Source organism: Vitis vinifera, chromosome 19 (genome assembly GCF_030704535.1).
Source record: "Vitis vinifera cultivar Pinot Noir 40024 chromosome 19, ASM3070453v1".
In the NCBI taxonomy this organism is placed as follows: Eukaryota; Viridiplantae; Streptophyta; class Magnoliopsida; order Vitales; family Vitaceae; genus Vitis; species Vitis vinifera.
In genome coordinates, this window is record NC_081823.1 from 2,163,428 (window position 1) to 2,189,038 (window position 25,611).

The 25,611-nt window shown below is 35.5% G+C and overlaps 3 protein-coding genes and 1 pseudogene across 3 annotated transcripts; 1 reads left to right on the plus strand and 3 right to left on the minus strand.

The window, feature by feature from the left end:
• Positions 1-1,056: 1,056 nt before the first annotated feature.
• Positions 1,057-2,507, minus strand: LOC100262255 (UDP-glycosyltransferase 79B9). The gene has a single exon (XM_002285192.5). The coding sequence runs from the start codon at positions 2,505-2,507 to the stop codon at positions 1,131-1,133; it is 1,377 nt and encodes a 458-aa protein (XP_002285228.1). The 3' UTR covers positions 1,057-1,130.
• A 15,061-nt stretch (positions 2,508-17,568) lies between these two features.
• Positions 17,569-18,309, minus strand: LOC109121757 (UDP-glycosyltransferase 79B9-like; annotated as a pseudogene).
• A 2,604-nt stretch (positions 18,310-20,913) lies between these two features.
• On the plus strand, positions 20,914-21,414 carry LOC104877554 (UDP-glycosyltransferase 79B3-like). Its single transcript, XM_010646067.1, has 2 exons — positions 20,914-21,025; positions 21,131-21,414. The coding sequence occupies exons 1-2, from the start codon at positions 20,914-20,916 to the stop codon at positions 21,412-21,414; spliced, it is 396 nt and encodes a 131-aa protein (XP_010644369.1).
• A 1,631-nt stretch (positions 21,415-23,045) lies between these two features.
• Positions 23,046-24,462, minus strand: LOC100267414 (UDP-glycosyltransferase 79B9). Its single transcript, XM_002285186.5, has one exon. It carries the CDS (start codon positions 24,417-24,419, stop codon positions 23,046-23,048), a length of 1,374 nt encoding a protein of 457 aa, XP_002285222.1. The 5' UTR covers positions 24,420-24,462.
• Between the last annotated feature and the right edge of the window lie 1,149 nt (positions 24,463-25,611).

The following is a 25,611-nucleotide window of genomic DNA, read 5'->3' on the forward strand; positions in this document are numbered from 1 at the left end:
ACCTTTCTATAGTTGTTGAAAATCAAATCTACTTGATTGATTTTGGATGGATTAGATTAATTTTATTGATTTTTTTTTTTTTAATTTTTACTTGCTCCTTTTTCAAATTTTGAGCTGGTTACTTTTTATATTTTGTTATGTATACCAAATACATATCAAATAAGTGGTCTTTATATTATATTACCTATCAAGTGATCAATAAAAAGATACTCTCCGATGTCTTTTGCAATAACTTTAGGTTTTGGCAAAAGTCTTTTCCTCACCAACTCATTTTCCACGTCATTAAATCATTTTCATCAACTTGCACAAAATAGTCTATTAAAAATTTATCACCAATCTTACAATATATCCTTCTTAGTCGGGGAAGAAGAGTTCTTTGGGACTTGAATATGCATACAAATGGCTATATATATATTGTTACAAAATAACGAGACAATAAGAAATAAAATATGATTAGAACACAGATTTACGTGAAAAATTGAAAAACTATGAATAGAGGAGAAGGAAATTCATCATGTTAAAATTTGATACAAAAGGGGAGATGTGTAAGAGGCTACTGCATAGACATAATCATCATAACTCTAAATCTTATACATTATATATATATATATTTCTTATATATGTTTCATAGGGTGCCTTTCATTTATTTCTTATATATGTTATTTTAATTTTATACATTTTTTTTTTCATTTTATAGTGTAAATTATTTATAAAGGTATTTTTAAAATTTTATTTTATTCAATTTCAAAAACTAACTAATACAGAAAATCTATCATGCCATATTTTCTATCAAAAAAATATTATTTTAAAAATTAGATTTTGAATATAATTAAGAATTTGATGCATTTTCCAACCATATTTACCATATCTCTAATCTATAATCCAATAAGTCTCATTTATGAATGATTTTTTTCTTTTTGAAAAAAAACAGAGGATGGAAGCAAAAAAAAAAAGTAATACTAAATTGAACATTTTCAAAACATGAAACTACTCTCCTTATTAGTTGGGGAGTTAAAAGGAGAAATATTTTCTGAACAATACTAGAGTCTCCATTGCTATATTTCTACTTCAGAAACATACTTTTCTGCAACAATATTTCTTTTAAATCAAGAAAGATCTCCGGCGATTGATCATTTTTTATCCAAAAGTTGTTGCAGTTGCTGGACAAAATTATCTATGTAATTGCTCATAAAGCCCTGGCCTGTCAAGGTCTTCTTCCACTTAGCATGATTCTTCCTCACTAAACCACCCACCTCACTCTCTTCATCCATCACTGATCTGATGGCTCTGCACAAGCTCTCCTTTGAAAACCACCCATTTTGTTCCTTATCAATCTCCACTGCAACTTTTAGCACTTCCGCCAATAGCCTAGTGTTCAATATTTGGTCAGGGAGTTCCGGTACCAGCACTATTTGGGGGTCACTGGTCAAGGACTCCCACATTGATCCAAAGCCACAGTGGCTCACAAAACACCCCACTGATGGGTGGCTCAATATTGACGGCTGCGGCACCCACCCTCCATGAACCACTCCTCTCCCTCCAACCCTCTCTTGGAACCCCTCCGGTAAGGCCTCTTCAATGGTTGCAGCTCCTGTCGGTGGTTTTAGAGCCACTAGGAATGGCAGGCCTGTTAGCTCTAACCCCAGGAGCAGTTCTTGGAACTGGTCCTTTCCCGGGAAATTTTGGCTTCCAAATGCACAGAATATTACTGAACCAGGCTTGAACCCACCCAGCCACTGAGCCCACCGGTCCTCTAATGGCGTGGGTAAAGGTTTGGGCAATACGGGGCCTGTTAGGAGCACTGGTTTTCCATACTGGCTTGCAAGGTAGTCACAGAAGGGTCCTTCGATTTCTTGACATGTTCTTATAGAGATGGCATCGCAGCCTTTCATGCCGGTTGTGAGGCGTTGGTACAAGTTGACGCCTTCCCCGAATGGTGCAAACAGGAATTGCACCATCCAAGCTTCATGGGAGCGGAGCACCACCGTTGGGGAGGGGTAACCAGGCGGGGGCACATCTGTAGTCAGAGTACTGTCTTTGCTAACTTGTCGACCAGGGGGAGGGTGGTGGGCAACGGCCGATGCACAAACTGCGCTGTAGTATATCGACTTGATGCCTAGCTTGGAAGCCAAAGCCGGAGCCCAATAGGGAAAATCAAAGAAAAAAAAGTCTGGCTTCAAGGCACGTAGGGCTGCTTCAACTTGGTCAGAGGTGCGGTCCATGGCGGTGGCGAGAAGGTGATGAGAGAAAAAGGGCACGTCGGAAGCAGTTTCAGCTCCGGGAGGGAGGCCATCAACATGGGGGATGGTGAGGGGATGGAAAGTGATGAGAGTAGGATGAAGATTCAGGTGCTGTAGCTGGGATTGAGTCTTTTCGGGCAAAATGAAGGTGATCTTGTGGCCCCTCTCAGCAAGCTCGTTGGAGAGATGGAGGTAAGGAGTCAGATGACCAAAAGCAAACCATGGGTACATGGCTATCTGAAATTTTGTGTTCCTGGCCATGGCCATTTTCCTTCTTCTTGGTTGTTTATGTTTGAAGATTTTGGTTGCAACTTATAAAGAGGTGCTCGTTTCCCCTTCCTGATCAGGAGGGTGGAGATAAGTAGATGACAAATCCAATAATGGGGAGCATGTGAAGCAGATAAATCACATGGGGTTGTTCTAAAAGCGCTGCTTCATTCAGGGTGTGCAATGTCTTCAAATTGATGAATGGTAGTTTTTCATTTATACTTTCATTCGTTCATGTACAGAGTATATATAGAGGGTAATCACCATTCTAAGAATGGGAAAGGATGATACAAGGAAAGAATAATATAAGGAAATAATAACTAATATCCTAATATCTCAACTTTTCTAATATCTCAATATTCTTAATACCTCAATATTCCTAATATCTAAACATTCCTAATATCCCAACATTGAATGACATAAGGAAAGAATGATATAAGGAAATCATTCCTAATATCTCAACACTCCCCCTCAAGTTGGTGCATAGATGTCACACATGCCCAACTTGTCTAAAAATTTTGAGAATACTTGACTTGAGACAGATTTGGTGAGGATATCGGCCAATTGATCTTCTGATCGAATCTTAGGCAATTCCACAATCTTATCATCCAACTTTTCTTTAATGAAGAATCTATCCACCTCGACATGTTGTACTGGATTATGAGCAATGTCACATGTGGCTTTATTGTTACAAAACAATCGGATTGGTTGCCTAGATAGGTAACCTAAATCCTGTAAGAGGAGTCTTAACCATAATGTCTCACAAAGTCCTAGAGCCATACCTCTAAATTCCGCTTCTGCACTTGAACGAGCGACGACATTCTGTTTCTTACTTTTCCATGTCACAAGATTACCACCTACAAAGGTAAAGTAACCAGATGTAGATCGCCTATCGTCCACAGCACCAGCCCAATCAGCATCAGTATATACTTCTATACTCTGATGATCAACATTTTTAGCGAACAAAATTCCCTTCCCAGGAGCATTCTTCAAATACCTCAAAATACGCATAACTGCATTCATATGTTGCTCTCCAGGATTATGCATGTATTGACTCACTACACTTAATGCATAAGCAAGATCTGGTCTTGTATGGGCTAAGTACATTAATCTCCCCACAAGTCTCTAGTATCTTCCCTTATCGGTTGATACTTGATTAGACTCAACATACAATTTCAGACCTTCTTCTATTGATGTATTAACAGGTTAACATCTCGACATTCCAGTCTCCTATAAAAGATCTAAGGCATACTTTATTTGAGACAAAAAATTTCTTCACTTGATCGAGAAACTTCAATCCCAAGAAAGTATTTTAGAGGACCTAGATCTTTCATTTTGAATTCTCTTGATAGATAATTTTGCAGAGCTTTTCTTTCTTCAGGATTATTTCCTGTAACTACCATGTCATCCACATATACGATGAGTGTCGTAATCTTACCATGTTGCTTTTTCAAGAACAAAGTGTGATCTGAATTACTTTGACGATAGCCAAAAGCTCTCATTGACTTTGTGAACCTTCCAAACCATGCTCTCGGGGATTGCTTCAACCCATACAATGACTTCTTCAATTTGCACACCTTCTGACACCATGCATCCTAGTGGAAGATCCATATATACTTCTTCAGATAACTTGCCATGCAGAAAGACATTTTTCACATCGAACTGTTGTAATGACCAATCTAGGTTTGCAGCTAAAGACAGTAATACTCGAACTTTGTTGATCTTAGCTACATGTGCAAATGTCTCTGTGTAGTCAATTCCATAAGTTTGAGTGTACCCTTTTGCTTTAAATCGTTCAATACTACCATCTGCCTTGTACTTCACAGTATAAATCCAACGACACCCAACTAGCTTCTTTCCTGGTGGACATTCTACGAGTTCCCATGTTTCATTCTTCTACAATGATTTCATCTCTTCATTCATGGCTGCTTTCCACCTTGGATCAGCTAAGGCTTCCTGCACACTGTTAGGAATAGCTACAGTAGATAATTGATTTACAAATGACTTATTTGATTCAGACAAATGATGGTTAGACACATAGTTGCTCATGGGATATTTGACTTTGGTAGACAATTCAGGTTCATATGTGGGTTTAGAAATACCTTTATTATGACGGTGTGGTAACCGTTTCATGAATGGATCAGGTTCCAAATTAAGATCACCCTCAACAGACGACGATTGGTTTGGTATTTCAGTGAAGACATCTTCAAACCCAAATTGTTGACCACTCATATTCAACTCACCCGCTTCCTGGTTCACTAGTTTAGATTGTCCAGATTCCTCATTCTCAGAGATATGATAATCATAATCGAGACTCTGAATTTCCTTATGGTACTCCCCCTGAAGTTCAGACTCAGATGAAAAATACATCGAATCTTCATGAAACACCACATCCATTGTAATAAACATTCGCCGAGTTGGAGGATGGTTGGTCTTGGATTGGTCCTGCCAATTTCGAGTTGATTGTTGTCGGACTACCATAGCTGAGGTGTCAGGGTTGTCAGATTCTGCTTTCATACTAGCATGACGTACTGCCTCTCGTCGAATCAGTGCATAACATTCTTCCAAATCGGGAAGAGGATCTTTGCGTAGAATCTCTCCTCGAACTTGCTCAAAATCACCACCCAATCCAGCAAGAAAGATGTGCACCCGTTGTCGTTCAATGGATTTCCGATATGCTGCAATGTCCTCAGGGTCTTTCATGACTACCTTATCCCGATGATCCAATTTGCAAAAAATTTCAGTTAACTCTCCATAATATTCAAAAAGAGACCTGCTGTTTTGTTTGGTAGTGAAGGCTTTTTGATTCAAAGTGAAAACTTGTAATTCATCACTTCCATCATAGAAGGCCTTTGATAATGCACTCCAAATTTCTTGAGCGGTGGGTAAGCGTAAGTAACGCTTCATAATTTCTGGACTCATGGACATTAACAACCATTTCTTCACCTTTTGATTCTCAGCATACCATTTTTCATATCCATCTTTTGACTCTTTTGGTAGATTTGTCTTACCTCGAATGTAGGAAAGTTTTTCCCGTTCGACAATATGCATCTCCACAAGTTGTGACCAAACATCATAGTTTGATTTAGTCAAAATAATTCTTGGATTGAAAGTACCTTTAGATTGAAAAACAATAGTATTTTTTTCACTCATTTTTTTTTTCTCTCGCAAAGGAGGGACAATGGTTAGCCTTACCAACAAAATATCCAGGATTTCAGTTCCATGGCTCTGATACCATCTTCAAATTGATGAATGGTAGTTTTTCATTCATACTTTCATTCATTCATGTACAGAGTATATATAGAGGGTAATCACCATTCTAAGAATGGGAAAGGATGATACAAAGAAAGAATAATATAAGGAAATAATAACTAATATCATAATATCTCAACTTTCCTAATATCTCAATATTCTTAATATCTCAATATTCCTAATATCTAAACATTCCTAATATCCCAACATTGAATGACATAAGGAAAGAATGATATAAGGAAAACATTCCTAATATCTCAACACAATGTTCATATATGTGCGTATTATATATATATATATGCCGTCATGGGGTTGAAAGAATTGTGTTGTTGTTTGGTTCACGAGAAAGAAAGATCTCTTCTCTTAGCAAGTAATTGAGAATATCTTCTTGTTATTTTTAGCTTTTAATGTGCATAACAGATGCTTAATTTTGTGCCCTACAGTGCTACAGAAATAGAAGAATGGTAGTTCTCATTTGTGAATTCATCTAGTGGTAGGCTGGTAGCTGCACTTCCATTATTGAAAATACTGAATGATGTTGTGATTCCATGTCATGTGAGAGAAAGGGACATTTTGTGTTTAAATAAACACAGCAAAGAAAATGTTTTTATTTAGGGTAGGTATAGAAAAGAGACCCCTGATTAGGTGGTGTGAGATGCTTATTTTTATTATCATAGTGCTTTATTTGTATGATTGTACTTTCATTAGTTGTTTGTGGGGCCTTCCACGATAATAACCACCTCTTAATAATAATAATAATAATTTTAAAAGATAAAATATAACATAGAAAAACCCTTCAAATTGTGGTAAAATATCACGAACAAAATTTATTCAATTTCAATAAAATAAGGATACAAATAATCAAGTCTTCACTAGTTTCTTCACTTTGAAAACTTATATAAATATATCTTCATACTTGATGTGAAAATCCATTACTCCATGAAACAATGAATAGAAAGAGATTAGGAAGAAATCATACCATATAGATTTCCCCAAAAGATTGATAAAAGAACTTGTAACTTCACCCATGAGCCTTAAAACATTGCTTAAAAAAAAATCTTAATTTTCTTTCATTTTCTCAAGTAACCCATTCTCCGTTCATATCAAAGCCCTAATACTATTTATATTTGGGCTTAAGGAATACCCAAATATAAAATAGTCTAAAACATGGGCTCATGGGCTAGACAAACTTAGCCCAACAATCTTCCCCTAACAAACAAAGGAAACTTAGGTTTTGGGCTGTTAATATCTAAATATTTATGAAAACCAAAAACCCATTTTTACCATTTTTAATTTTTCAATATTGAACCCAAAATATTTTGGGTTTCATGCACTTTGGGTTGAGCTAGTTTTGAATACCTAATATGCCCTTTCTTCCCTGTCAAGTCAACCTTCACATATTAAAAAAAAAAAAAAAAAATGAAAAAACATAAAACATTTTGCCTAAAATTTTCCATCTACTCTGCTCCATTTCGAAACCCAAATTCCAAAAAAACCTAACCTCTTCGAGTCTCTCTCTCCTCCCTACCTTCATCCATGTCTCTCCCGCAACTTCTCACACTTACAACTAGCATGCTTCCTCTCCCAATTTACTAAGTCTCAGCCATTTGCTTCTTATGACGAGGCCTGCAACCAGGGAGTGGAAGATAGGAAAGGAATTTTGGTGTCGTTTGTCTCCAACAGTTCCTCTCACCTCCTACATTCGGTTCGCCCTGCACCACAAATGCATATCTGTCTGAATGGTGTGGGTCGAGACGCCGATTCTCATACCCAATATGCTAGTTCTACAGTATGGCTTCGACACCGTTTCGGGATCAGGGGAGACGTTGATGCAGTACATAGAGTCAAGGTTCCCTCGGTCGTCGCTGGTGATGAGTCGCAGAGGTGACTGAGATGACTCGACAGTGGAGAGTCTGCGAATAGAGGTGAAGAAGTTTGGGAGGAGTTATGGTCATCTAGTGAGGTGATGCTGGAGATGGAAGAAAACCATTTTTTTTTCCATGTGTGGAGGTTGACCTAGCAGAAAGAGGAGGGTATATTGGACATTAAAAAATAGCTCAACTCAAAGTGCATGAAACCCATATTATTTTTGGGATTAGAATAGTTATATTAAAAAAAAAAAAAAAAAATAATCAAAAGTTGGGTTTCCAAACTCATAATATTTTGATATTACCCGCCCCAAACACAAGTTTCCCAACAAACAACCCTAATTTTCTTTCCTTTCCTAAATCACCCCTCCTCCCTTCACACCAAAGTCTTGATGCCATTTATATTTGGGCTTAAAGGAAAACCCAAATATGGGCAGGACAAACTTAGGCCATTAGTTTTTAATCTCATTTGATGGGATAAATCTTATCATATTATTCAATAATGCGAATTTGAAGTTATTATACAAGAATACAAGTATATAATATGAGAATATAGACAAATAAATTATAAGTTGTTATATAAGGTTACAAACATACGTGTAGACCTCAAAATTTATCTAAATTTTATTTTTACGTTGATTTTAAGCTAAATTTTATCTTTAAATTTTAAATCCCATTACACTTAATTTTTTTACCCATTCATACCCTTTAAATATTAATTTTTGTGATTATTATTTTCTTTGTATTTTGTATTTTATATTATATTATATTTAAGTTTAATTATTTTATTTTACTTTTCTTTCTTTTTCTTTTCCATTTCTTTCCTTCATTTTTTCTTTTCTTTTATTTTTTCCTTTTTCTCACTTTCCCATACCTACCCCAATCTCCTCCTACCCATACCTCCCACGTCAAAAGGACCCATGCTTCCCCTTTCTCATTGGTTTCCTCTCTTTTCTTTTTTATTTTTTTCCTTTCTTCTGCTACTTTTTTTTTCTTCCAATTTGTCCCCCATTTGCTCCTTCTCTGCTTCCTCCCTCCACGACTCCTACACTTCCAGCTTTACCACCTCACCCACACCCTCCACCCAACTTCCAGCAGACTCACCACTCCCACCCTCACGACCCCATTTTTTTCTCTCTTCCTCCATTTCTCTCCTTCCTTCCTCCTCACAAACTCTCCACGACCACACCCATTGAAAAAGCACATTGCCACATGTCCCCCTCTTCCATTTCTTTCCTTCACTGTTCTAATCAATTTATATTTATATTAAATAAAATAAAACTACACATTATCAAATTTATTAGTGTAAAAAGGTGTGAATCAATTAATTTTTAGAGAAAAAATTATTCCAACTGACATGTTTAATTCATACTTAAATAAAAACCCGAATCGACCTTCTAATGTTGAAGAAAAATAAAATCAAATCAATTTTATTTAAGATTGATTTAGTTTAATTTAAATGATCATAGTGGATGCAAGTTAATTTAAACATTACGTTTATTTTATTTTTAAAATTAATCAAAATCAACTTTGTTTTAAAATATTGGTTTGATTTAGCTTTTATTGATTAGAGAGATCAAAAAGCCAATCTGCTCCAAGATTTTTGAAACCTAAATCACCTATCTATAGTAGTTGAAAATCAAATCTATTTAATCAAATCTATTTGATTGATTTTGGATGGATTAGATTAATTTTATTTTTAATTTTTACTTGCACCTTTTCAAAATATTTGAGCGGGTTACTTTACATTTTGTTATATATATTTATTTACCAAATATATATAAAATAGGTGGTCTTGAGAGAAGTGATTAGATAGTTCATATTATATTATATTATATTACCTGTATATAGATCAATAAAAAGACACTCCATTGCAATAACTATATGTCTTGAAAAAAACCTTTTGGGAAATCATGTAATCATACACCAATTATAAAAAATATGACATTTTAAAACATTATTTTTTTCTTTTTAATTTTAGTGTAAAATAGGAAAGTATTGTCTTTTTATGCACTCCAATAGTATTTTCAAATTTGTTTCATAATTACTCTCAAAAGTAAAGGACAAATTACACGCTACTTTAATATCATCTATTGACAAATACATGTCATTTATTTTTATTATTTCTCACACATTAATATATCTCCCTTACCGCTCGTTACATTCCCACTCTTTTTTTTTTTTTTCCTTTTATTTTCCTTTCCTACCACTATAATCCATTGTCACTTATTATAGTTATTATTATTATTTTTCCCTTTTCCCTTTATATTTTTTTTAATAAGCTCATGTATTTTCTCATAAAACTTCTTTAATTTTAATTTTTTTTGACTCTCTAATTTCTCCATATTTATTGATTTTAATTATTTTTTGACATATTAAACTTAAAATGATAATACATAATAAATAGTTAATATAAAAAATTAAATAAAAACAAAAATATAAAAATAAAAATATTCCCACAAATAATATACTTGATGATTTTAAATATTAATTCTAATAATATATTTTATAAATTAAGGTTTAAATTTAAAAATTCTATTTTATTATTTAGAAGTTTATGATATAAGATTTTTTTATATTAATACTAAACAAAATATTTATTTATTTTCTAAATTCTATCACATGTAAAAGTAAAATATCTTTGTAATACTATTTTATTATTTGCATTATTTTTCTTTTAATTTTCATTTTAAATTTATTATATCAAAATCACAATAAGTGATAGTGCTTTTATTATTTTTCTTATGATTTTAATTTGATTGTGGATCTAACTTTTCTTTGGTTAAAATCTTTAATTTTTAATTAAAATAAAATATATTTTTCATAAAAAATTGTATTTAACCTTTTATATTAATTTCTTAAAACCCATTTCCTATGTACCTTCGGAAGCTCCTCAACCCGGTCACAAGTCCTTGGCCCTTTGCACAGTAGGGAATGGACATAGTCGACCCTTTGCCCATTGGAGCAGCACAAAAGAAGTTTTTGTTTGTTGCAACCGACTACTTCAACAAGTGGGTAGAGACAAAAGTCTATGCTAGCTTCAAAGACAAAGATGTCTTCAAGTTCGTCTGGAAAAATATCGTATGCCGATTTAGAATTCTACAAGCAATTATTACAAATAATGGGCCCCAGTTTGACAACGCCGTCTTTCGAACTTTTTGCTCAAAGTTAAATATCAAGAATTTATACTCAACACCCTGCTATTCACAAAGCAACGAACAAACGGAGGTGACAAATAAAACCCAATTGAATGTACTAAAGAAAATGTTAGAATGAGCAAAAGGGAAATGGGTGAACGAGTTGCCCAGAGTATTATGGGCCTATCGGACAACATCCAAATAGCCAACGGGAACCACTCCATTCGCCCTTGCTTATGGGATGGAAGTCATCATTCCAATCGAAATTGGCATGCCTACTGCTAAAACAATCGTGCAAAATCAAAGGGACAATACTCATAAGATAATTGGATTAGGAAGACAAAAAGCGAGGAGATGCAGTTTATCCGGATAGCTTCTTACCGTCAAAGGACAATCATTCAGTACAACACAAGGGTACGACCAAGATTTTTTTTAGGCATGATCTTTGGTTCTTAGAAGAGTCTTCGAAAACACAATTGAAATAAGAGCTAGAAAGGTACAAGCTGATTGGGAAGGACCTTACGTTATAATTAAGGCAGGAGACTCGGGGACATACCATTTCTAAACATTAGACGATGTGCCTTTGCTCCACCCATTGAATGTAACCAACTTGAAGCAACACTATCAATAAAAGTTGCTTATGAAAATAATGTAGCAAGAACAAATAGTTAAGGCAAAAACACTTAGAAAAAAAAATGTAGTGACATTGAAAAAAAAAACTTAAAAGAGCAGTCATTATATTTACACGTCTAAAAGTCAAGGCCACAATTGGCTAAAGAAAAAATAAATAAAAATTAAGCCCACTCGCCAGGGGAACCACCCTCAACAAAAGTTTCGTCTCCTTGGGCAGGACAACCCAAAAACTCATCTTCATCATCAGAAAGGAAGTTGGGAGTATAATGGGCAATGTCATGCTTCTTCATACAACATCGATAGCCATAGAAGAATATGTCATCCACCTACTTTTGGTAGTCTGCCTCCAAGTCTTCTTTTTGAGTGGCAAACCCTGCCCGGAGATTTTGTAGCTCCCATCTTAGCTGGACAACTTCTTATTTATCCTTCTCATTTTCCGCCGCTATAATCGTCTTCTCCTCAACCAATTGGTAAGCCTCAGCTTGAGATGCTTCCTTCTCATCCTTGACTTTCTTCAGCAGACCAACACCTACTTCAACTAACTTTCGGGTAGCAGTAGCCTCGCTTTTCGTCGTCTCCAAGCTAGTAAGGAGATCTTCATTTTCATTCATGTTATGGGCAATGTATGCCGTCATGGTTTTGGTTGCTTCTAGTTACTGGACAATATGTGCTTGCTACTGCATGAGAATATGAACTCTGGCTACCATTTGGGGGCAATAAAAATCATTATGAGATGAGAGACTACAGGAAAGACGAGAAAAGTCACAAACGAAAAAGAATTAGACGACCTACCATTTCCGTTGTCTCAAAAGTTGTGTAGTCCTGCATATAAAGGATACAAACAATATTAGTGTTTGGAGTATCGTACAGAAGTCGTGCCATGAAAGATCGGCTAGGGTTTTCGTCCACCTCGACTGGGATTCGCTGAGTAACCGGAAAGAGCACCCCCATGTTCCACACTAGAGGCTCTCTTTCGATGAAGAAAGGGATACAACTCAAAAGCTTAGATATCTTCTCCCAACTGAGGACATAAGTTAGCTTTGGACGGGGAGGAGAAGAGTTCAGACACTCGAATGATTCTTCACTGATGTTCTCCAGGACAGTGACAGGTTTCCTTGTCTTGTGATAGGAAATGTCGTTAGTTGATGAAGGTTTCTCATTCGGCCTCGAAGTGATAGGTGCAACAATAGTCGACGGTGCTGACTTAGATGGAGGATTGGGGACAGGTTTTAGGCAGGTTTTTTTAGAATGAGAAGGATTAATAGCCATGGATTCGGACAGGTGCTTACGCTGCTTCTCGTGCAATCTAACCCTCTAGTTGGAAGTCATCTCCTCCTCTTATTTCTCATTCTCACAAATAATAGGGGACATTAACCGGCTAACCCCTGCTTTTGGTTCTTTGGTGGAGGACGAATATGACGAAGATGATGAAGAAGATGAAGCCCACGATGAAGAAGGGAAGACAGGAGGTGGAGTCCTCGCTCTTTAAACAGGACAAGCTGTAATTTTTTTCTTCTTTTGAGCAAAAGAATGGACAGCGGAGCTGGAAGACAGATGACCAGTAGCTGGAGCTTGCCTCAATGTCCCCTCCTGGCGGTTTTTTTCCCGTTCTTCTAGACAAGCTTGGTGTGCCTCAAAATTTGCCAAACAAAAAACCTTGCAGGAAGACAAATCCTTCAACATAAAGTGTTCATCAAGTACCAGAGACGAATGAGCTAACCGGGAAAACACAGGGATGATAAACAGCTTGGGATTTTCAATCAGCGCCAACAGGTTCTTATTTGATAGGAGAACATTGTAAACTTGGTTAGCAACGTCTATTTCGAACAACTTGTTGAGTCAGGCGAATGAAGTCTTTTCCACCCACTCTATAAGGCGTCCTAGCCTTTTCTTACCTGTATTAGACGAACATAAAGATTGTGAGTGGATTCGCAACAAGGAGGAAATAACAACAAGACAGAAAAAAAGTAAAAGAAATACAACCTACTCAGAATCTCTAGCGAACATTGCGGAGAAAAAACTCCGTTTGGACCCTTAGATGAACCATTCCAAGGACTGGACACTAAAACATGCCCCTTGACCCAACCTTTGCACAAATCCGGAAGACTAGTCACCAATTGGAGGGAAGGTATATGAGCGAACAAGCTGAACCTCTCCTTTTGATTCATCTTGATAGTATAAATGAACAAGAATTCCAACAGGGAAAGATCTAGTTGGAAAAGCATGTCTAACACACTGCATCCCATAGGTATCCAGACGATGTTCAGATGAAGAAAGGCCAGAGGGATTTGAGTGAAATGAAGATATTGTTTAAAGAGGGAAAGAATGGAAAGATCAGCGGATGATAGAACCTCGTCGTCTGTTAGTTGAATTGGGATGATGTCGGAAATACGAAAACGAGCCCGAAATTCCCACTTGGACAAAACACCAATTGGATGCTCCGATCTGAGGCACCTGACTCTAGTATTTTTTCGTCCACTTCGTTGAGGTATTTCGCTGGTAAAAGTAACTCTTTCTCTTTCCATTAGACTAAGTGGATTTGGTCCATGTGGAAACCTGCACGGATCAACGCAATTATCAGAACCAATCACTCGACCTATCCGTCGTTCAGCATTGCCTTAACAATATAAAAAAATGGTAGAACTTAGATGGACTATAATCCAAGCCTAGATGGATTTGGCTATAGAAACTTGCATAACAAACTTTTTGATCGATAATAGGGGAAAAGTAACGTCCATCGCCCCATTGCGGTGACAATAAAAAATGTGAATCAACAACATAAACACAATGACGACACAAAAGCAAGTAGGGAGACAGAAAAACCCTAGATCTGGACATCAATACACCCATTTTCTCCCCCAAACAAGCAATAGGAACGGTCAAGGAAATAAAAAATCTAGAATCTGGACATTGGTATGTCCATTTTCGCTCCAAACAAACAAGAACTACGTAATCTATGAAGCAATGACAAGCATAACGGAAAAATGAACGGGAGATAGAAAACTTACTGAAGCCAAGGCTGAAACGCTCCCTAGCGAAGAAAAGATCCTTTGATGGCAAACTGGTCATCAGTGACTGATCGCTTGGATTTTTATTGTATATTGGATCAAAACAAAATTTATAACCTAATTCACTATTCTATAGCAGTTTGTACCCGATCAAAAAGTGGTTTTAGTACAAACTACTATAGTATAATGATTTTTTGGTATCGTCCACAAGGATGGATTATTCTTGGTAATCAAGGCTTGAATGAGAGGAGAATAAATGATTGAGATCAAATGAAAATGATTTGACAATTCATGATTAAAGTTCAAAATAACAATAATTTCAAATTGAGAGGAAAATGAAATGTAAAATAGAAGAAAATTAATAGAAAATGAAATTCTCAGAGTTAGGATTTTCTAGAAAACAATTTCCATGGTGAATAGAAGTTGAGATATAATTTTCATCAAGTTATATTGAAAACCTAAATTTTCATTTAAACCAATTTTTGATTTAGCTTTAGGTCTAGATCTAATTTATCTTCAAATTAGGTCATCTAATCCAAAAGATTAATTCAAATCATATATTCAATTCATCTTAAATTATCTTCCAATGATTCACACAATGCAACTATTCAATCTCATCAAATCTAGCATTAAGAATTTGATGAATCTCCCTAGCTTGCATGGTAGTAATCATCCAAGACAATTTGAAGAGAAAAATCCCCAAATTTCAATTAATCAATCAATTGGATCAAATTACCTTTGCAATTCAAGCTCATTTCTCTAATTCACTATAAATCTTGCCTCTAGATCCTCCATTCTCCAAGAAAAACGAGATTTAGCCACTCATGCTTGGAGATTCGGTCTCACAAGACATGTTTGACTAGCGAGAAAATGAAGGAAAGTAGAATATTCTATGGAGAGAGGAAATCTGGAAAATTCTACAATTAGAAAGTGTATGTATCTCTCCCAAAATGAGTAAATCAAGTTTCTATTTATAGGCCAAGGTCAAGTGGACACTTGGCATCATCTAAGAGGTCTTCCGGAGGCTTTTTCACCAAAAAAATATGGAAAAATACAATTTCGCATGAGCTCTAACAACTTCGCACAGTGGAAAATGCATCAGAACCAATTTCGCCTTCCTGGAGCATTTCGTAAGACTGTGCAAAATTTTCGCATGGCCATGCGAAATCAATTTTCATTTTTCCCTTTAAGTTGTAGCCAAATTCATTTCTGGTCCATTTCGCACGACTGTGCGAATTTTCCGCATGTTCATGCGAAATGGAAAAACATAGTTTTTCAACTCCTTTTTGCCATTTCTCCCATTTCTTTCTTTTGAATCCACCTCAACCACCTTCAATTCAACTCCAAAACTTGGTCCAAGTGCATTGCTTTTTCCTCATCATCCACATTGTTTACCTTTATCGATTCCATTTTGCTTTTGTCGCTCAATACTTCAAAAATCACCTTGAAATATCTCCAAAACTTCACAAAAACCATTAGTATCTCTTGTAAGGGTAGCAATGTATTACTTGAGCATATTAGGCATAATTACTACTCAAAAGGTATGAAACTCATGAGAATTATTATATAAAATATGTACTTTTTGAGTAGTAATCAATGACGGTGAAAGAAAAAAGGAGCAATCGATGGAAAACGTAGTGACGACGAAAGAGAAATGCGGGCAAGATAACTCTAAGCGGGAGAAAACCAAAAGGTGACCCAAAAGTGTAGAGCCTCGCTATTTATAAGGATAAAAAACCTAGGCATCCCAAGGGACACTCCGCTTGGAAATGCTTTTCAAGGCCAAATAAAGAGACACGTTACCTAATAGCCAACCTCGATTGATATGACCCATCATTAAAGCCCCAAATGACACACGTCCTTTGGAGCCCAAAAACTTGAAAAAATAGATAATTTGTCCTGCCTTAACCCGTAAGCTACCTTATTGAACAAAGACAAAAGGATTATGGGGCATTATGATGAGCTTCCCTCCACGTGGCATTCCCAAACTTAAGACCCTTTGGCTGTCCAAGTCAAGCAGATAACCTATCTGGGATCAATCCATCTAGACCAAGATAAACTCCGTCTGGTGCAAGAAGTGAAAGATTTTTTTTTTGGCGATGCCAGATGAAATGGACAGACCAAGCCGATTGGGGCTTTCAAACATGCAAACCAACCCAACCAAAGTTCTTAGGTATTGAACAGATGATTAATCATACTTGATGTCTGAGCGATGAACTAGACAACATTTACACACAAAAATCAATGTCAATTAGTTATTACACACAATTAGTGACCTTAACAAACGTAAATGCATAGTCAACTATATGGTCCGAGATTCTTGCATGACAACCAACAAATGACACCAATAAGCAATCCTTGCTTGATATGATTGCCCGACCCGTATTGAAATGATGGCGTTGACTGTCTCAATAAGGCTTATTATCCTCCCTGATGACAAACATCACCACAAGAAGGGCATTGTTGGTATTGTACAAACTAGATATAGGTCTGTTTAGCTTCACCGGAGTTGGATGGACTTCTTTCTTGCACAAAAGGGTGTTCGGATAGGTGGTTCGGGCACGCTTCTCCAAAGCTTAAGTCATAAATCAATAAGGATGAATCCAATAGTTTTTTTAATGGCTATGTACGTGCGTACCTTTTTCATGTTTTTTAAGGGGGTTTTATAGAGCAAATGGCACCATTGTGCATTCATGCCATTCTTGCCTTATTAAGACATTCAATGCCATCATTTTAGTATGGATATGGTAATCTACTAAGCAAGGGTTGCTGATTGGTGTCATTTGTTGGTTGTCGTGCAAGAATCTCATACCATATAGTTGAATGTGCAGTTACGTTCGTCAACGTTGCTAATTGTGTGTAACGACTAATTGACACTGATTTTTGGGTGTAAATGTTGTTTAGTCGGTCGCTCAGACATCAAGTATGATTAATCATCTGTTCAATGTCTGAGAACTTCGGTTGGGTTGGTTTGCTTGTCTGAAAGTCCTAACTGGCTTGGTATGTCTGTTTCATCTGACATTGCGGAAGAAGGAAATTTCTAACTTCTTATGCTAGACGGAGTTTATCTTGGTCCAAACGGATTGATCCTAGATGGGTTATCTACTTGCCTTGGATAGCCAAAGGGTCTTGAGTTTGGAAAGGCCACATGGAGGGAAGCGCCTCACAGTTTAGGCAATATGACGCCTATTAAGAGTACTAGTTTTCCATACTGGCTTACAATGTAGTCACAGAAGGGCCCTTCGATTTCTTAACATGTTCTTATAGAGATGGCATCACAGTCTTTCAGGCCGGTAGTGAGGCGTTGGTACAAGTTGATGCCTTTCCCAAATGGTGCAAACAGGAATTACACCATCCAAGTCTCATGGGAGCAGAGCACCACCGTTGAGGAGGGGTAATCAAGCGATGACTCATCTGTAGTCAAGAGTACTATCTTTGCTAACTTGTTGACCTGGGGGAGAGTGGTGGGCAGCGATCGATGCACAAATTGTGATGTAGTATATGGACTTGATGCCTAGCTTGAAAGCAAAAGTCGAAGCCTAATAAGGAAAATCAAAGAACAAAAAGTCTGGCTTCAAGGCACGTAGGACTGCTTCAACTTGGTCAGTGGTGTGGTCCATGGCAGTGGCGAGAAGGTGATAAGAGAAAAAGGCATGTCAGAAGCAGTTTCAGCTCCAGGATGAAGACCATCAACATGGGGGATGGTGAGAGGATGGAAAGTGATGAGAGTAGGATGAAGATTCAGGTACTGTAGCTGGGATTGGGTCTTTTCGGGCAAAATGAAGGTGATCTTGTGGCCCCTCTCAGCAAGCTTGTTGGAGAGATGGAGGTAAAGAGTCAGATGACGAAAAGCAAACCATGGGTACATGGCTATATGAAATTTTGTGTTTTTGACCATGGCCATTTTCCTTCTTCTTGGTTGTTTATGTTTAAAGATTTTGGTTGCAACTTATAAAGAGGTACTCATTTCCCCTTCCTGATCAAGAGGGTAGAGATAAGTAGATGACATCCAATAATGGGGAGCACATGAAGCACATGAATCACATGGGGTGTTTTATGGGAGTTCTAAAAGCATTGCTTCATTCAGGGTGTGCAATATTCATATATGTACGTATTATATATATGCAGTCATGGGGTTGAAAGAATTGTGTTGTTGTTTGGTTCATGGGAAAGAAAGATCTCTTATCTTAGTAGGTAATTAAGATAATTAATTGAGAATATCTTTTTGTTATTTTAAGCTTTTAATGCGCATAATAGATGCTTAATTTTATGCCCTACAGTGCTACAGAAATAAAAGAATGGTAGTTCTCATTTGTGAATTCATCTAGTAGTAGACTGGTAGTTGCGCTTCCATTATTGAAAACACTGAATGATGTTGTGATTCCATGTCATGTGAGAAAAATGGACGTGTGTTTCCCTATGGTGCTTGAAGTGTATTAATTTTTTTATTATTATCATAGTACTTTATTTGTATGATTGTACTTTCATTAGTTGTTTGTGTTGAGAAGTTAATGGGGGAGTTTTAGAGTACTAAGTTTAAAAGATTCTTCCATGATGATAAAAACCTCTTAATAATAATAACAATTTTAAAAAATGAACAATAATAATTCAAGAACATTCAACCGAAAAGAGGCATCAAATATAACGTGGAAAAACCTTCCAAATTGAGGTAAAATATCATCGACAAAATCTTCCAATATTTCAATAAAATAGGGATACAAATAATCAAGTCTTCACTAGTTTCTCTACTTCGAAAACTTATATAAATATATTTCTATACTTGAGGTGAGAATTCATTGCCCCCAAAAACAATGAACAGAAAGATATTAGGAAGAAGTCATATCACAGAGACTTTCCCAAAAGATTGATGAAAGAACTTGTAACTTCACCCTTGAGCTCTAAAATAGTGCTTCAAAAACAACCCTAATTTTTTTTCTTTTTCTCAATTACCCATTCTCCCTTCATATAAAAGCCCTAATGCTATTTACATTTGGGTTTAAAGAATACCCAAATACAAAATAGTCTAAAACATGGGCTCATGGGCCAGACAAACTTAGTCCAACAATATCCCCCCACAAAACGACCTTAATTTTCTTTCATTTCCTAAATCACCCCTCCTCCCCTTATACCAAAGTCCTAAGGCTATTTACATTTGGGCTTAAGGAACACCCAAATATAAAATAGTCTAATACATAGACTAATGGGCTAGACAAATTTAGGCCATCAAATTGTACTCTCATTTGATGGCATAAATCTTATCATATTATTCAATAATCCCGATCTAAAGTTATTATACAAGGATACAAGTATATGATATGAGAGTATAGACAAACAAATTATAGGTTATTATATAAGGATACAAACATATAATATCAAAGTATAAATAAATGAATTATGAGATGTAAGTAGGGTATAAAGTAACGAAACCAAATTATATACATAATATGTTATAAGAGGTATTGATGGGATAAGAACCCTTAATGTAAAAAGTCATTATAATAATGAAATTGAGTCAAAAGGTAAGAGAGATATTTGGAAAATTTGAATAAGATTTTGAAAAAACAAACTCTTTGATTATATTTTGTGGAAAATTAGAAGATCATTGATACATTTGAAAATGTTTTTGAAAAATATTTTAAAGATATAATTATTTGAAAATGGTTCTTAAGAAGAGTTATCAATTGTTTTCAAGAACGAAACTTTATTTAAGAACTCAAATATGATGAGTAGTTTCTTATGCTTATTCTCTACAAATGTGTTGTACATTTATGTATAATATAAAAGTTTTCAAAATATTTTATATATTTTCAATTAATTAGAACACCCTACCAAAAACAATGGAAAATATCTCAAATTTGTTCTTAAAAATAACTTATTTATCAAATGATCAATTGGGTTAATTTAAAATAATTTAATCAAATTATTTTAAAAGTAATCAAAATCAACCTAGATTTAAAATTTAAATTATATTTAATATTTCTAACTCAAAATATAATAAATGCATTTAAAAAATAATTTGAACATAATTAATGACTTTAATAAAATATATAAAAATGTATATGACCATAAATATAAAAAAACTTATTAATCATTAAAACATTATAAATTACAAAAGATAGAATTCTTTAAATATTGATTTGATTTAGCTTTTATCCATTAGAGATAAGTAAACCAAAAACCAAAAATCAAAATTTAAAATTCTCAAACCTAATCCACTTTGTATGGTTGTTGAAGCTTTAGTCAATTTGATTGATTTTGGTTGGATTGGATTAATTTTATTGATTTTATTTTATTATTATTATTATTATTATTATTTTTTACTTGTATCCTTGCTCAAGTCAATGGGCTGGTTGCTTTATATTTGCATGATTCACGAAATATATATCAAATAGGTGGTCGTTGGAGAAGTGATCAGATATTTTAAATTACATTACCTGTCAAGTGATCAAGAGATGAGATAATCTCTGTAAGAACATGTCAAGAAATCGCAGTACCCTTTTGTGACTACATGGAAAGACAGTTAGGAAAACCAGTGCTCCTAACGGGCCCCGTTTTGCCTGAACTTTCACCGATGGAGTTGGAGGACCGGTGGGCGCAGTGGCTAGGCGGATTCAAGCCTGGTTCAGTAATATCCTGTGCACTTGGAAGCCATAATTTCCCCGAAAAGGACTAGTTCCAAGAACTACTCCTGGGGTTTGAGCTAACAAGCCTGTCCTTCCTAGCAGCCCTAAAACCACCATTAGGAGCTGCAACCATTGAAGAGGCCTTGCCGGAGGGGTTCCAAGGGAGGGTTGGAGGGAGAGGAGTGGTTCAAGGAGGGTGGGTGCCGCAGCCCTCAATCCTGAGCCACTGGGAGTCCTTGATGAGTGACCCCCAGATAGTGCTGGTACCAGAGCTTTCTGACCAAATGTTCAGAGCTAGGCTATTGGCTGAAGAGCTTAAGGTTGCAGTGGTGGTTGAGAATATTGTGCCCTACATTTTACAATATTTGAATGCTATGACTTTATGAAATTTATTCACTATTTCTATTCAATTTATATTTATATTAAATAAAGTAAAATTGTTTTCAAATTTCTTAGTATAAAAAAGATGTGATTCAATTCAATCAATTTTTAGAGAAAAAAAATAATGGAACTGATATATTAAGTTTATTTCTTGAATTAAAATTGAATTGACATATTTCAATAATGAAGAAAAACCAAATCAAATCAGGTTTGTTTACGATTAATTTAGTTTAATTTAGTTCAAATGACTGATGACATTATTTTTAAAAGTAATTAAAATCAACTTGAGTTTAAAATCTAAAATTTCTAACTCAAAATATAAAAAAATGCATTTAAAAAATAATTTAATCATAGTATAACAATAATAAATTGCTTCAATAAAATATATGAAAATGTATATGATCATAAATATTAAAAAACATATCAAACATTGAACAATTATAAATCATTAAAGATAGGAGTCTTAAAATATTTGATTTAGCTTTTATCATTTGGAGACTAGTAGATCAGAAAGCAAGTTTATAATATTTTTAAAACCTAATCTATTTAATTGATTTTGGATGGATGTGATTTATTTGTTTATTTTTTATTTTTTCTTGCACCTATCGTTGAGCTGGTTACTTTATATTTTGTTATATATATATATTTATTGTCACATGATTTATAAAAAATATATCAAATAGGTATTGGGAGAAGTGACGTGATATTTTATATCATATTACCTATCTTGTAATCAATAAAAAGATACTCTCTATTGTCTTTTGCAATCACTTCAGGTTTCATTAGATTATTTAAAGTTAATATCACTTGAAAGAAATCTTTTCCTCACCTACTTGCTTATTTTCCTATCTTGTAATCAATAAAAAGATACTCTCTATTGTCTTTTATTTAATATGATATAACACAATTTTAAATTAACAAGTTTGACATATATTTTTTTAAATTTTAATAATTGATTATTTAGAAAGAAAGAGTTATTGTTAATGTTTAAATATTTTTTTGATATAAAATAAGGGAGAGATGATGAGATGGTCGTATCTTTGTTCAATCACAAATTTCTTTCTTACTAATGTCTACACGTTGATGTATCACAAACCTCAAAATAATTTTTGTTTTTTGTTGCATAAGGTGTCTTTTAATTATTCCTTATAAATGAGGGATATATGAAGGATTTTCATTTTACACCTTTGTTTTACCTTTTATAACTAAAAATATTTATAAAGATATTTTAAATATTTTATTTTATAATTTAATTTCAAAAAATAACAATATAGAAAATCTATCATGCCATATTTTCTATCAAAAATATTATTCTAAAATTAGATTTTGAATAAAATAATGAATTTGATGCATTTTTCAACCATATTTAATTACAGTATCTCAAATCTATTATCCAAATAAGATTTAAAAAAAGAAAAAGAAAAAGAAAAAGAGGATGGAAGCAAAAAAGGTAATACTAAATTGAATATTTTCAAAACATGAAACTACTCTCCTTATTAGTTGGGGAGTGAGAAAATTGAAGGAGAAATATTTTCTGAACAATACTAGAGAGTCTCCATTGCTACATTTCTACTTCAGAAACATACTTTTCTGCAACAATATTTCTTTTTAATCAAGAAAGATCTCCTGCAATTGATCATTTTTTATCCAAAAGTTGTTGCAGTTGCTGGACAAAATTCTCAATGTAATTGCTCATAAAGCCTTGGCTGGTCAAGGTCTCCTTCCACTTAGCATGATTCTTCCTCACTAAACCACCCACCTCACTCTCTTCGTCCATCACTGATCTGACGGCTCTGCACAAGCTCTTCTTTGAAAACCACCCATTTTCTTCCTTCTCAATCTCCACTGCAACTTTTAGCACTTCCGCCAATTGCCTAGTGTTCAATATTTGGTCAGGGAGTTCCGGTACCAGCACTATTTGGGGGTCACTGGTCAGGGACTCCCACATTGATCCAAAGCCACAGTGGCTCACAAAACACCCCACTGATGGGTGGCTCAGTATTGAGGGCTGCGGCACCCACCCTCCATGAACCACTCCTCTCCCTCCGACCCTCTCTTGGAACCCCTCCGGTAAGGCCTCTTCAATGGTGGCAGCTCCTGTCGGTGGTTTTAGAGCTACTAGGAATGGCAGGCCTGTTAGCTCTAACCCCAGGAGTAGTTCTTGGAACTGGTCCTTTTCCGGGAAATTTTGGCTTCCAAATGCACAGAATATTACTGAACCAGGCTTAAACCCACTCAGCCACTGCGCCCACCGGTCCTCTGATGGCGTGGGTAAAGGTTTGGGCAATACGGGGCCTGTTAGGAGCACTGGTTTTCCATACTGGCTTGCAAGGTAGTCACAGAAGGCCCCTTCGATTTCATGACATGTTCTTATAGAGATGGCATCACAGCATTTCATGCCGGTGGTGAGGCGTTGATACAAGTTGACTCCTTCCCCAAATGGTGCATACAGGAATTTCACCATCCAAGCTTCATGGGGGCGGAGCACCACAGTTGAGGAGGGGTAACCAGGGGGTGGCCCAGCTGTAATTGGCCTGTCTTTGCCAACTTGTCCACCCGGGACAGGGTGGCGGGCAAGGGCTGCTGCACAAACTGCACTGTAGTATATGGACTTGATGCCTAGTTTGGAAGCCAAAGTGGGAGCCCAGTAAGGAAAATCAAAGAGCAAAAAGTCTGGCTTCAAGGCGCGTAGGGCTGCCTCAACTTGGTCAGCGGTGCGGTCCATGGCGGTGACGAGAAGGTGATGCATGAAGAAGGGCACATCGGAAGCAGTTTCAGCACCGGGAGGGAGGCCATCAACATGTGGGATGGTGAGGGGATGAAAAGTGATGAGAGTAGGATGAAGATTCAGATGCTGCAGCTGGGATTGAGCTTTTTTGGGCAAAATGAAGGTGATCTTGTGGCCCCTCTCAGCAAGCTCGTTGGAGAGATGGAGGTAAGGAGTCAGATGACCAAAAGCAAACCATGGGTACATGGCTATATGCAATTTTGTGCTCCTGGCCATGGCCATTTTCCTTCTTCTTGGTTGGTTTATGGTTGAAGATTTCGGTTGCAACTTATATATATGGCATCATGGGGTTGAAAGAATTGTGTTGTTTGGTTCACGGGAAAGAATGATCTCTTCTCTTAGCATGAAAGATAATTAGTTCTCATTTGTTAAGTCATCTACTGGTAGACACCGTAGCTGCACTTCCATTATTGAAAATAGTGAATGATGCTGTCATTCCATGTCATGTGAGAGAAAGGGCCAAAAATCAAACAAATAACGCATTTCCATCTTCTTGTTTTGTGTTTCCATGTGGTGCTTGAAGTGGTTGGGGTTTAAACAAACAGCGAAGAAAATGTTTTTATTTTGGGTAGGCATTGAAAAGAACACCCCCCATTATTGAAGTGCTTGAAGTGGTGCGAGATGCTTATATATTTTTTAAGTCCTATATATATATATATATATTTAATTATCATAGTGCTATTTATTTGTATGATTGTACTTCCATCCACTTGTTTCTACTCTCATTTGATGGCATAAATCTTGAATAATCCGGATTTGAAGTTATAATACAAGGATACAAGTGTATGATGCAAGCATAGGTATAAACAAATAAATTAATCTAGGTTGGATGCCAGTCAATTTAATCGTTTGGTTTATTCTATTTTTAAAAGTAATCAAAATCAACGTGGATTTAAAATTTAAAATATATTTAATATTTTAACTCAAAATATAATAAAATACATTTAAAAAATAATTTAAACGTAATGTAATTATAACGATTGACTTTAATAAAATATATAAAAAATGTATATGGCCATAAATATATATATATATATATATAAACTTATTAATTATTGAACAATTATAAATTACAAAAGGTAGAAGTCTTTAAATATTGGTCTCATTTAGCTTTTCTCTTCATTAGAGATAAGGAAATCAAAAACCAAATCGATAAAATCAATTTTTAAAATTCTTAAACCTAATCCACACTTTGTATAGTTGTTGAAACTCAAGTTAATTTGATTGATTTTGGTTGGATTAGATTATTATTATTTTTTCTTTTACTTGCACCCTTGCTCAAGTCAATGGGCTGGTTGCTTTATATTTGCATGATTTATGAAATATATATCAAATAGGTGGTCGTATGAGAAGTGATAAGATATCAAGTGATTAGTACAAAGATACTCTCCATTACTTTTAAGGTTATGTTTAA